The sequence below is a fragment of the Calonectris borealis genome, chromosome 2, assembly GCF_964195595.1.
Source record: "Calonectris borealis chromosome 2, bCalBor7.hap1.2, whole genome shotgun sequence".
Classification (NCBI taxonomy): Eukaryota; Metazoa; Chordata; class Aves; order Procellariiformes; family Procellariidae; genus Calonectris; species Calonectris borealis.
In genome coordinates this window covers 52702287-52716661 of record NC_134313.1, presented here as the reverse complement: position 1 = coordinate 52716661, position 14375 = coordinate 52702287, and the positions used below count along the sequence as shown (strand labels likewise).

At 38.8% G+C, this 14375-nt stretch overlaps 1 protein-coding gene across 1 annotated transcript in view; it reads left to right on the top strand.

Annotated features, from left to right (window-relative positions):
- The window catches only part of LAMA3 (laminin subunit alpha 3), a 120482-nt gene that overhangs the window by 63622 nt on the left and 42485 nt on the right, over positions 1-14375 (top strand). The window contains exons 27-38 of the mRNA XM_075141977.1: positions 627-792; positions 1218-1344; positions 1432-1571; positions 1954-2069; positions 2594-2805; positions 3493-3697; positions 6255-6399; positions 7176-7316; positions 8117-8281; positions 11217-11318; positions 12287-12370; positions 13330-13560. Of these exons, the coding sequence (XP_074998078.1) occupies positions 627-792; positions 1218-1344; positions 1432-1571; positions 1954-2069; positions 2594-2805; positions 3493-3697; positions 6255-6399; positions 7176-7316; positions 8117-8281; positions 11217-11318; positions 12287-12370; positions 13330-13560 (1834 nt within the window). The remainder of the gene's footprint in view (positions 1-626; positions 793-1217; positions 1345-1431; positions 1572-1953; positions 2070-2593; positions 2806-3492; positions 3698-6254; positions 6400-7175; positions 7317-8116; positions 8282-11216; positions 11319-12286; positions 12371-13329; positions 13561-14375) is intronic.

Genomic DNA, 14375 nt, shown 5'->3' with positions numbered 1-14375 from the left:
ATACTTCTCTCAATCAAGTTCTTCAGAATTAAATATATCGAGGAAGAAATAGTTAAACACAGCAGTGAATGAATAACGATGCTTTCAAGGAGCACTGTTACTTATTTTGGCTCCAATTCTACAAATATTTGAGTGTATACTTAACTTCTAAGTACTTAAGTAGTCCCATTGACTTCAGTGGGAAAACTTGCATGTTTAAAGGATACACCTACATAAATATTTGTAGAACTGAGAATTCAATATTAGTACAGATTCTGGTCAATGTAACTAACTGGATTCACTAAAATGTATTTAACTGGCGTTTTTTTAACACTATTGGTTCCCTTAGGTTTCATCTTCCTTAGCAAACTCTTTCCATTAACACTCATCAGGTTATTGAAATTTTGAGTGAATAAAATCAGTTAATGTACATTTTCTCCCCTTGTGAGTTAAATCTGCACCTCTTGTTTTCATTTACTTTCTGATCATTTACATAGAATCCAAAGAGTAACAGTGATGATAACTATTGCATTATTAATTTTACTACATTCTAATACATTAACTTTTGTGAGTTGTCAGCTTTTTCTTTCATGATGCCTAAGGAATTCTCCTGGGTCCAAGAGTAATTAATATAATTCTGTGTTTAGTGCAACATGCATTCCCTCAGTGTATGAAACTCCACCGGCGGCTTTGGTTTTGGATGCGTTCAAGGATGGGAAAATTTCTGAAGTACGGAGGAATATACTCTATGATCCACTGAGTACCCCCTTACCTTCTGACTCAGTTAATGGAGTCACCTTGACAACGTTACAGGTATCTCATATTTTGAAAATATTGTTTCCTAAGTCTCAAAGTATGTTCTTAGTAAAGTTGAATAGATGAAGCACTTTAAGAGAATCAAGACTGAATGATGTGATGTGATCAAAATGTTGCAAAGTGAGTAAACCGCTGAGATAATACACAGAAACAAAAATGCCAGCTTCTTAATAAACTCTTAATAAACTGTGAGAGTTCTGCAGTAGTCTCACAGACTGCAGAAGAGCATTAGATATGCTTGGCATGCAAACAGGTAGGAGCATGCAGTTGTAATGCCGTACTCTTTGAGGAGATTGTTAACTTCCTGAGAGATGCTGAGCCCCCTCCCTTTCATTGCAGGTAGGTGGCACAGGGCACAGCTCATAAACACAAGAATATCTCACGAAACAAATACACTATCAGAGCTGTTCTTGTTTCTGCAGAACCAGATTACCTTGAGCGGCAGAGTGCCCCGCTTGGGCAGATACGTATTTGTGGTACAATTTTATCAGCCAGCACACCCCGTGTTCCCCGTGGCAGTGCATGTGGATGCAGGACGTGTGTGGGCAGGTAAGCATCTGAATTTGATCTAATCACTTTCCTTTCTCAGCATTTTGGCACATGGAGCATTTTTTGGCATTACGTTTTTTCATCTAGGTTCCTTCAATGCTTCATTCTGCCCTCATACCTCTGGCTGTCGGGATCAGGTGATTGCAGAAAACCAAATTGAGCTTGACATTTCTGAACCTGAGGTCTCTGTTACAGTGATGATACCTGATGGAAGAATGCTGGTTCTGGTACGTTTATTACATAAATGTACTTGGAAATGTTATTCTCAGTGTCACCATTCATTTAGAGAGAGATGCAAAGATGAAATCCAAAAAGAAAGAATTTGTTTTTTAATGTATGTCAAATTTTTAGGATCTTGTGCACTGTTTCTGTTTTATTTTAAATTTTTAAGACACCACACACTGTTTTTATTGTACACTGCGTGTGGCATCACAGCTCTGGGCGGGGGGGAAGATAAGTATATTTTCCTGTTTTTTTTCAGTTAAGATGTTTCGGGTTTTGAGAAAATCCAGAATGCATAATGAAGCAACATTTAAATGTAAAAATGCCTTAGCTTCTGTCTTTTGCTTTTCTCTGAAATGTACAATTTAGCTTTTTTGTTGTTTTAAGGAAAATGTCTTAGTTGTTCCAGCAGACACCTACAGTTACAAAATTCTTGACAAAAAGACAGTGGACAAGTCATTTGATTTTATCAGCCAATGTGGAGGAAACAGTTTTTATATTGAGTAAGCATCGCTTTCTAAAAAACTGAACATTTGACAACAAGCTGGGAATTAGTATTATTTTCAGTCTGTATTGAAGACATATGTATAAAATCCCTATCATTGTGCTACATTGAAATACTTTCATGGCTTATGCTGGCCCATTAAATTTCTATGAGTCATTTTTCCATTACTTTTTATTGTAAATGAAATGTAAAGGAAGAGCTTTATTGCTCACAGTACAAAAGAGGAAAATCTATGTCATCTTTCTGTCTTTGGTATTTCCATCTTTGGTATTTGGTATTTTGCTTCGCATGTCTGAACTGATATGACTAATATACGCATTTTCTTTGAAAAAAAATCTCTTACCTGCATGTTCAAAGCCATTCACCACTAATTTAATTAAAGTGTATCCTTGCCTGTGTACCGATGCCATCCTTATGTCAAAGAACAAAGACAGGACCCTAATTTACTGAACCACTGCAAAGCACGCTCATAACAATTCCCAAGTGCCAGTACTTACATGATTTATATTTCAATTCAAATAGCCCAGAAGGATCATCGGCCTTCTGTAAGGACTCTGTAAGGTCACTAGTGGCTTTCTACAACAACGGAGCCCTGCCATGTAATTGCCATAGCGCAGGTGCCACGAGCCCTACTTGCAGCCCCCTGGGAGGACAGTGTATTTGCAGACCTCACGTCATCGGTCGTCAGTGCAGCCGATGCCAAACTGGCTACTATGGATTTCCATTCTGCAAGTGTAAGTACGTGCTCAGACTTACTCAGCACCTGACCTGACCTTTTATTTAATTCTCTGACTTTACTGCATAGGTACCACAGCTTCATGTTTCTTTATAGGGCTTGATCCTATGAGAGGCCGGTTGAGCCATCTTAGATTTAGCATAGCATAGCTTTCATTAGAACACGGAAGTAACCCCATTCCCTTTAAGTACACCTAGTTCACAACGAAGTGTGCCTTCACATGCGTTGTCTGATCAGGTGTGGTGGGATTACAGTTTTACTGGTTAAAATCCATATTGCCACTCTTTCAGTCAAATGGATTTTTCTGCACTGACTGCTAATCGTTTCTAAGTTATTACTGTTGTATTCCAGTTCATACCTTCAAGATTTTCCATACATAATCAGAGTCAGCATTCTTAATTCCTCTTTTTCTGATGTTATTCTTAATAACATCAACAGATTTATAGATTACACCAACAGTCTTCAGCTGCTTTCCCAGATATTATACGTTTATTAACATTACTTTGTAAAAGCGGTGCCCTTAACACCAAAACTATTCATTGTTTAATGCTTGGCAGTTTTGGGAAGTGATAATAATGCCTGTGGTGAAGTGTTTGTGTGTGTTTGTTTCATATACCAGTTCGATAAGAGTTGATCATTGTAAGTTGAGATGTGATTAATTTGTAGAACATTTTCTTTGACCTAGTATGCAACTGTGGGCAGCGTCTCTGTGATGACGTGACTGGTAAATGCATTTGCCCTCCGCAAACTGTGAAACCAAAGTGCGAAGTGTGCGAGAAACATTACTTCAGCTATCACCCTCTTGCTGGCTGCGAGAGCTGCAACTGTTCAAAAAAAGGAGTCGTTAATGTGGCAAGCCCAGAATGCGAAAAAACCAATGGGCAATGCAAGTAAGTTTGGGTTATGTGCATTATAAACGGTGCATGAGTGGTTTGCCTCACCCTTCTTTTCAGGTATTTGGAGGGGATATGGGAGACTTCGATGATGATGAATAGGGATTTAAGCAGTGCTTGGTGATAGTGAGGACTCGGCTGTTTGAGGGATACCCGCAATGTTTTAGTGGAATCATGGTTTGTGCAGGTAACTAATGGTGGGATTCGGGATTCCTGGGCTTGCATTCTGTTTGCCAGTGACATGCCATGTCACTCATGGTAAGTCCCCGAATCTCTATCCATCTCATAGAGGACCTCAGATCAGAGCTTCTGACTTCTGGACATGTACATCATTTGTCATGGTGTACATTATCTCCCAAATTCTTAAAAATTTGCAGTTGACTTTCCACAGTCTGATGTCTGGGTTTCAGTCCAGTGGTGTTTTTAAGTACTGTAAAGCTTGAATGTTTGCAGTGAGTTTTGAGAAACTTTGATGATAGGTACTGTCTGTTTGGAAAATACTGTTCAGTTGGAGCCATAGGTGATAATTGCCCTGAAAATTATGCCTTCTGTATGACATACGCTTATTTTTCTGTAACTCAGCGTACTGAAAGAAAAATAAATTCTTTAGTTTTATTCTCTTATTTATATTCTCTAAAATATGTATAGCATATAGCCACATTCCTAGGGAATTATCTTAAATTCAGATGCTGTGAGTATTAGTATAGTTGAACATTTCTGTTATTTCCTTGGGGAGATCAGGTCTTTAAATAGCAAGTGCAAATACTTGATAGCCAGTAGGTTGTGTAAGGCCAGGATTAGTTCAGTTTGATTGGTTTGGCTCTGTTTTTGCAGGGTCCTAACAAAGAGAAATATGATCCTTCCTGCTCTGCCATTAGTCCTGTAAATACGACAGAGAATACTCATTTTCAGAGAACACTCATATTATTTCCTGAATTTAAATTATTTTCCTAAGTCTGTCCTTTTCATATGAAGTGAGTAATTGTCTTATCCCAGGGGCAAATCAAGAATTTTCGTATGTGGAAGTTGGGGTTCAGTGTTAAAGTGTAGCATATTCTGTATCTCCTGATGCACTCTCAATCTCATTAGTCTCTGCTTTCATTTTTCCCATACACTACAAAATAAAATAAAAATAAATACTATGCAAAAATAAATACAATAAATACTTCAGTCAACTAAAACCTAAAACTTCAAAGAAAGGGCTTAGGATATTTCTACTCGAGTAAAACTGAGGATAATTTGTTCAGAAATAGTCAGATTTTTCCATTTCAGTGAGAAGCTGTATTGCCTGATTATAACGGTGATATTTTTCACGTGCGGCCTAATTGGTAATATCAAAAAAACAACAGCTTATTGGTAAAAAATTCTGAAGCAAAACTTGACATTTAGCAAATACTTTTGGACTGCTTACTGAAGTATGTAGTTAACCACTATATTCTGATTAATACCTTTCCCTCTGTGGATTACATGAAGTTCAAAGTCCCCATCCAGCTCCTGTTATTTGCGGGGGGGGGGGCGGCGGCGGGTAATGCATTCAGAGAGACTCTGAGAAACCTCGCCCATTGTTTGGTGAATTGAGTAATTGCTTTCATATATTACATGAAGTGCAGTGTACCTTGTCTGCATAATTTAACTCTTTATTTCCATTAAATTTATAGTGTTAGTGCACATATAAATTTGGTGCTGAAAGCCAAAGGAGGCTCCACCAACTTGCTGAGACTTTTAAAAATTATCTTATCACAATGTAAAGATGTGGATGGTGGTGGTGGCAGACATTCTTCATCAATGGATCTTTACTGTCCTGAAACCTCCTTTGGGCTGGTACAGACATTCCAGCGTAGACAGAAGCAAAGGGATCATCAGACCTACATTTTCGCTAGTTTTATCAGTTTGTGCAAGTTTGTTGTAAAGGTAGGATGAAGCAGCTGCTGCCACTGAAAGATGTTCTCTCTTATCTCAAGCCTTATTCATAGTTTGGTGTTGGTTTTTGCATCTTCAGTACTTCACCTAAGTGAATCCAAGGCATTCAGCCTTCACTGTGAGCAAAGTGGATTTTATCCTTTGTGAACAGTTGTAACCTAACCTAAGCCTTGTGGCAGGTTGAAGTCCCCATAATTATTCATATGCCTGGGATTCTCCACCTTTTTGTTAGCAGGTGAGTGCCTTGAGAAATGCCCAGTGGCATCCTCCAGCTATAAATCTTCTTCCAGCTCCACTTATCTGCGTACAAAATCCATGTTTCACTTTGGTGTATAGAGAGAGTAGTTCTGCACTGCAAGCACTGAATAGCTGCAGAAGTCTAATTCCATTGTGAGCATTTATGTCCTTCAAAATCAAATCCATTCCTAATCAGTTCCATGGCCATATAAAACATCTCACCATTTGAATCTGAGAACAATACTAACCTGCTGTTTCTCCATGGAAGTCACAAAGTTGTGTCATAGCCATGCAATCACTTCAAAGATCCACGTGCCTTTTGTTTTAATCTCCCCTTCCTCACTCCATTCCCGCCTCCCCTATTGACTCCCTCTTCTGTGTTTGTTTGTTGATAAAGATGCAAACCAGGAATAAAAGGACGGCAGTGTGATCAGTGTGCTCCCGGTACTTACGGTTTCCCAAACTGCGTGCCGTGTAACTGTAACAGAGATGGAACAGAACCAGATGTTTGCGATCCCCAAACAGGAATTTGTCTCTGTAAGGTCAGATAAATCAAATTACTTCTGCATTCACAAGCATCGTTTGCACATCAGTGACTATTTTGTATTTAATGGGGTGAATGAAGTGAGTTTATCATTAAGTTTTCAGTAAGAATTAAATGCGGCTGAACAAAACCATCACACCTTGCAGTATGTGCACAGATTATCATGGTAGCAGTTAAATGCCATTTTCAATATCTGTCAGTTTTACAGGCATCTTAGGCTTTGCAGGGTGTTACAGTGCTACGGAGTAGGTGTCCATTGATTCACTGAAGCAGTCTGTACCCTGCACAGATCCGCTTTATGCATCTGCATCTCGACTTTTGGATGTTAACCAGGTCCCATGTTTTTTTTAGCCATATTATGTCAGTTGACATTTTACCACATCATTATATCCAGGAAATTTTCTTTTGTTCTGATCTCCATAATTAAATGTGATAAATGTGAACTTTCACAAGTGACCTTTTATATTGTAGGTTTGGAAAAGCCAGCAGGAGGGTTTTGGCAGGGAAGTTACCAGCTGTCTCTGACTAATATTTATTACTCAGTGGTTCACTTTATAAACTGGAAAGACAGCTTGTAACTAAAATAGTCTCCAAGAAGTCAGTTTTATTTGCATTTGGAATATGGTGTATCCAGAATCACATATTTTCATTCATGTTTCCATACATTTAAATAAATATTCTTTCAGAAGATTTGTTTTATGTGCACAAGGTTTTGGGGGCCTCACCAAAACCAAAAGGAAAACTCTGAGATTTCTTTCAACTATGCCTTAACAGGAGAATGTTGGAGGTGCAGAATGTGATATTTGCCGACCAGGATCCTTTTATCTGGACCCTTCTAATCCCAAGGGATGCACCTCTTGCTTTTGTTTTGGGGCAACCAGCAACTGTCGCAGCACAAATCGTCGTAGAACCAAGGTGTATTCAATATTTTTTTTCTTTGCTCTCATGAACCTGCATTTATTCCATTAAGGACATGTCAGATTTCTTCCAAAGTTGGAAATATATTTTAATAGTTTCTGAGGATGAGAAATATGCTGCAAGCAATCATGCAGATTTAGTGCAGCCTTGTTAAGACCTAGGTGGTCTGAAAGTACCTTTCAGCAGAAATGGCCGTTTTCAGGTGTTTGTTTACAAATTGCTAGTTGGGCTGAAGTTGAGCAGGCCTTCTACTGCTTTATCTTCAGACACTAGTTCATCATTAAAGTCAATGGTCTCTTTTGAGATGCTTTGATAAGCACGTGTCATTTTACATGTCTATATCATAGGTGCATTTTAAAACCCAAGAAATGTGTGACAGATTCCACAGAGGTGGTAAAAATTGTCTTTCTTCCCTCCCTATAAAAAAAGATATGACATCAAGGGTGAGAAAAGAAGGAGAAAATACATTTTTAGTAGCATAATTGAATGGTAAGATGGCTGAAGACTGAAAAAGAAGGAACAACTGCCTGAAACAACACAAGAGAAAGAAAAGAGAGAAGCAGAGACCTTAGAATGATGGATGAGGACTTTAGTTTAGGCTTAGACATAGACTTTTACGCTCTCTTTTGAGGTCCTTGCGACCTCCATTGGGCAAAGATTTTAGGCTGGCTCTGAAGGGGTTGAATTTCATGCTTGGGGAATTACAGAGGCTAAACAATTTCTCCTCATTACTTGGTGCTGGTAAAGTCTAATAAAGGATTAAACAAGCTTTTATTTCCTTTATGTATTTTCATTAGTTTGTGGACATGAGGAACTGGCGCTTGGAGGCAGTGGATGAAAATATTGACATTCCAGTCACTTTCAACCCAGTCAGTAATAGTGTAGTGGCTGATGTTCAAGAATTGCCTGCTTCAGTGCATAATTTGTACTGGAAAGCACCACCATCTTACCTGGGAGAGAAGGTAAATGACACCTGGCTCATCTGTTTTAGTAACACATATTCATTTTTTGCCAGCATCATTGATAAACAGTCTCCTTGTTTTTCTTAGATAGATACATGTCTCTTCCCTCACGAGATTCTTATCTCTCTTCTCTGACATGATAGGAATCACAGCATTTGACTTTCAAGTACAATGTTAAAATTATAACCAATAATACAGAATTAATCATCTTGCGGGGTGCCAGGGAGGTCTTTATGTGAATAGCATGGTCAGGAGCTATGGTTCAGGGAGCTGGTACCTTCAGCTGCTTTTCTGGAACCCAGAACACGTAGAGCTTGCCAATGTGCCTGAATATCCTTTAGACTCCCTGGAGTACCTCCTGGGCAGATTTCCAAAAGAATAAAAGGTGATTACGTGCTCAGTGGCACGCAAAAAACCCAACCTTTTGCTTTCGATATGTTGCTTGGGAAGAGCAACACCTGGTTTTCTAACCTTTGTGTTCTCTGAACTGCTTGCCTGCTCTTTCTACTCATGCACGGGGGCAGCCCCTTGCTCACGGTTAACACCTATCAGTGTTCCAGCCTGGGGGTTACACTGACCAGGGGAACTTCGCCAGTGGTGCCCTGCAGGCCCAGAGCCCCAGGTTCCCCCTGTTTGCCACTCTGACAGTGCCGATAGTTGCTAGCCAGCTGTAGGGCACACAGGCTTTTCACATGCAATCCTGCTGTCACGCAAGTGAAAACAAATGGGATAGGCACAAGACCATTAAAGATGGTACAATTTTTGCAGTTCCTCTTAGTCCCCATTTTAAGGACCTGAGCAGTATTTTTCACCCTGCTCTCCTATGCTCAGAGGTAAATAGCTTTCAGTTGAACAACACGTTTAATTAGGGTGCTTTTTGTTAGTGTTGTAGAGGTTCTTGTTTCAATGTCTACAAATTATTTTTCAAAGAAATTTTATGATAAAGCATACTTTATCTACTACAGTGTTAAACCAGGAGGACTTTTGTTGTTCCCATAACAAAATATAAAGCAGGCAATAACCCTTTTTAAACACAGCTATTAAGAACAGTGCTATGAGTTTTATGTTGCATGTCACAGTATCTAACTAGGCATGCTGTGACTTGCTTTTATTTACAATGACAACACTGTAAACAAATAGTTCTATTTTTGGACCTGCTTTTACCGTAGACTGTGTGTACGTGTATATTTTAGTGTATATTTATACTGCAGTAGTGAAAGTCCCCCCCAAAATGGTATCTTGACGCTTAGTTTTACAAGCTCATAAATTTACCAATGATTTACTTTATTGTATTCTGAAAATGTCGGTTTTGGTGATAGCACCTCTTTCGGAAAATGTGAGCAAGATCACTCCAGACATTTTTCATCATGATGAAGGTATAAATACTGGTTTCCATTATCTTAAACCTTTTAACTAGTTCCACTGGAACATTAATATTTAGCAGAGTATATTTCCTTTCCTCTCTCCTATCTTTTGTTTACACAGTTAAAAGGGAATAAAATATAAAATCTATAGCAGTGCAGAAACTAACAGTCATTGAGAAATTCAGATCACATTGTCCCCATTTTCTGCTCCTGTGTATTTTAACATTCTATTTAATAGACCACTCTTAATGTTAGAAAATAAATACTGTATATATAGAATACAGAGGGTTGTTTATAACATCAATATTTTTCTGTTAAAATAAAAATTAAAAAGCAGTAACATAACAGCCTGTCATATGGTGCAGTCCTAAAATGTGTGTTAAACAGGAAATTAGCTCTAATTTGCATTGTCTTATATTTTTGAAAAAAATTATTTATACAGGGTTGTTTTGATTGTGTTGGTAAAATATAGCCAATGTTCCAAATGATGCTTTTGAAAATGCAGTTGGCTGAAGACAATAACGTTAATTACGGCCCTGTGTCCAAGGAACAAATTTAGTACTGAGATGTCTGTGTTTTGTTTGTAATTCGTCAAAGTATATGGAAAGGGGTAGAGCGAAGGCTGGTGCTTACCCGCAGAACGCCAAAACCTGACAAAGCGGTTCTTCCTCCCATGTCAAAACCAAGCATAAGCTATACAGGCAAACAGCAAGAGGTGCAAACCAAAGTAGTACATCTGTGGCAAAGTAGTATCCACAAACCTTCCTTCTAGGCTCTTCTTGGAACAAAAACTGCCTAGGCTGTGCCTGGAGCTTCTTTTCCTCTCTGTATATTTTGAACTGACTCACTCATACACAACCCAGGGAAGTTGTTTGTCAGATGGTTCAAACATACTTGCCTAAGTCTTTGTTTTGGGCAGCGGCGTATGTATTTGGCTGGGTTTGAGGCCGCCTGTGGTCACCTATAGTGGAGCCAAAAGAAGTGTGGTTTCGTACACTCAACCTACAGCCACGGTCTGTTTACAACAGAGCTGATACCAGCTGATATCAGTAGAAGTCCTGTCCTCCAGAAAGTGGAGCAAAGATTTCCTGATAGATTCACGTTTGTAGTAAGGTTCGAAAATGCTGGCCTATGAAAGCCATCTTTAAACATGCTTAGTCTGACTTCTCCTTTTTATCCATGGCTGTTCATGGGGTTCACTGCCGCTTTCATTGTCAGTCTGACATCTGCTCTTGATGAGCCAAATCTGTTCTGTAGAGTCTGGGGAATGTGAACACATGATTTCTCCATGACCACAGATGGTGTGATTTTAGGTATGAAAAAAAAAAACAATGCAGGTAGCCTTCCAGAGAACAGTAACAGGTACTGCACAAAAAGTGATGTCAGATACAGAAAGTAAAATGAAAAGTAATTTCTTCCAAGCAACACATATTTTCATATTTGGACTAAAAAACAAAGAGTAAATACATTCTTTACAATGCTGGAAAATGGGGTAAACTTGAATACAAAGTTATATTAATATCAAGCAATAGTGCAGTAAAGTATCTCTGGTCTTGTGCATTTTGTTATAGCTTTCTTCGTACGGTGGCTTCCTAAGTTACCAAGTGAAATCTTTTGGCTTACCTAGCGAGGGCATGGTTCTTCTGGATAAGAGACCTGATATACAACTAACAGTAAGTTTTGAAATTTTTTTTTTTCTTTCAAGCAATGACAATACCATGATTTTTTTCTGTTACCTGACAACTATGACAAATTTTGCTCCTATAGTGTGCTTAACTTTTATAGCAACTTGCTGCATTTCTATAAAAGTGGTTTTACTGCATTTTGCTCAAAGCCATCAACGCACCTATCTCTGTTGCCAAAGTAACATATTATTAAGCATAACTGACTTGAGAGCAAATAAAAAGATAAAACAGAATTTTCTCTATAAAATGCACCTGTGGAAAAAAATTAATTAATGCCTTGCACACCTGTCAACAAGTATAGCCTCGACTTTGCAAAGTATGCCCTGGATTCCATGTGTAATTAATCTCATTTTCTGTGAGAATTTTCTTCAGCATAAAATTAAGCATAATTATAAGGCTTCAAGGGACTGAAGTAAAAATGCATTTTAGGTTAACAGCTTTTTAATTTAACCACTTTAGAGCCAAAATTGAAATCTTTTACTGTTTGTTGAAATTCCCTAGTGGGTGGTTTTTTTCTTCAGGCCATCAGAAATACTAATTCAGTATTCTAGAATTCTTATTGAGAAACATGCCTCAAAGTAGTATCTACTACAGTAGTATCCAAAGTTGTTTGTGCACCAGGATGCAAAGGAGAGTCTTTGAAAATGCAAAAACATTTTTACGCAAAAGTAATAACTAGTTCCTGTGAAAATTGGTCAGCATTAATTTAATTTTCTTGGTGTTTTATTTAAAAGCAAGGTTGTTAATAGGCAAAAGCAGTGAAAACCCTGCTGACACTAGAACACAGGGCTTGCTATGCCACTTTGCTGACAAAATCACGTACAGTTTTCCTAGTATTACTTGGTTTTTATCCCCCAAAGAACAGGATTAATGTGCTTCACCAAATTTTTTTGCATCTGAACACTTTACCATAAAAAGTAGTGAAACGGCAATGTTATATCCTCATTCTCACACAGGGCCAGCAAATGAAAGTTGTTTATATGGATCCCAACAACCCACTGCCTGACCGTCAATATTATGGCCGTGTGCAGCTAGTTGAGGTAAGAAATGAAAATGGAATGGCCTTCCCTTTTCTTCCCAGTGGCACATAAGAAATACACAGGTAATATGTGCAGAAATACCAAATACTCGATAATGTTAATGAATATAACCTTAAATACTGTAGACCTTAAATATAAACAACATTTTTTCTCTCTCTTTACTGCCACATTGAACCTAGGTTCTGGTTCATGCCACCTAATTTTAGCACCTCTAAGGTAGGCATCTTGTCCAATTTAGCCCTTAGCACTTCCTCCAGGGCCAGTGGAGTAATACTGAATCACAAGGGAAGATGATTCATCGCAGCCCCAGACTGTACTTAATAGGGGTGGAATGAACTGTTATCTGTTTTCCTTGGTGTCTAGCTACCTCGTTTAGAATGGGTGTCCAACATTCAGGCAGCTGAACTTAGCAGGGATTATTCCTACCTTAAATCTGTGCTCAGAGGGTCAAACTGAGTTATTTATTTCTGTCTCATATATAGGCAAAATAGATGTTTCTTCAAGCCAGATTCCATTTTCAGTAATGCTGTGTCTATTAGCAGCAAGAAAGCATGTGAAGGCAGCCCTCAAAGATTGGATTTCTAGGACTTTGCTTACTCTTAAAAATAAAAGCATTTTCCTCCATCCCATTATGGTTTGGTGGGCGATACCTCAAAGAAATTTGGATGACTGAAGAAGAACCTATATGCTTCTTCACTTTTCAATACCTCAAAGCCATATGTACCTTGCAAAGTAAAGGGTACATCCCTTTTTATGCTCATTATTCCTTTTTCCACCTATCCTGTGTTTACATTCATTATATTTATTTTCCTGACCTCTATTTCACCCCACACGAATTGGCACTACAGGGGTCTGTTCTATGGGGTTTTTTTTCCCTTTTTCTGTCATCCTGTCTTCTTTGCAGATACTCTTTTTAAGAAGCAGCTGGGCTGTGCTCATTTTGTACCCTTAATGTGCAGGGAAACTTCAGGCACGCCAGCAGCAATAACCCTGTATCCAGAGAAGAACTGATGATAATCCTGTCTAGACTAGACGGCTTACACATCAGAGGCCTTTACTTCACGGAGACTCAGCGATTAACCCTTGGTGAGGTTGGGCTGGAAGAAGCCACCAGCGGAGGAAGCGGCAGCATTGCATACAGTGTGGAGACATGCTCCTGCCCTCCGGAGTACGCTGGTGACTCATGTCAGGTAGGAAGCGTTTGCCTCCATACTGTACCATTGTCTTCTGTCTTGCCTACAGCTACACATGCTTTAGTTGGAGGAACAGGCTAGTTATTAAAGTAATTAAACGTGCTTCTTGTAAGCCTGTGCACTTTCAATGGCTCAAATACTTTCACTGCCTAAGAAGCACTATAGGGTTATTCAACTCATGGCTGCTTTTGCGGAACTGTGAATGTCATTTTACATGTGTAAGGCACTATCATGAGGGATTCTTCTGTGATGGCCTACGAGAGGCTGAATAATCTCTGTCGATACTTACTTTAATGGAGGGAAGGGTCAGAGTTGACTTGATCAAAGTCTGTGAGACCCTACACGTGGACAAGTTTCCTTATTTTATCAAGGAAAGGCATGACAAGGTCCAAGGGAAGTAACCTGAACCTAGACGATTCTGGATCCTTTCCGATTTTCACAGAGTGACTAACACTTTTTCGGTTTTTATAGGAAAATATTTGAAAGCTGAAGTTAAAATACTTGAAAAAAATATTTGGAGATACTCTTATGAAAGATAATGTAAACATTGCAAAGTAATACTGTTACCTGAAGAATGGTGAAATCCTAGCTGCAGTTGTATATCCTGTCCCTGATGCTGTTCCTGTAGCTGTAATTCTTCTGGTTGTCACTTCGCTTAGCTTAGAGCTTGACTGTTCCCATGTGTAAGCACCCAAGGCAGCAGAATAAAGTACCGGAGAGATAAGCGGTGTACAAAGTGCACAAAATATGAGGAATTATTCTCTCAGAAAGTGGTTGAGGGTTACCATAAAGCAGCAAGTGCTGTACTAACC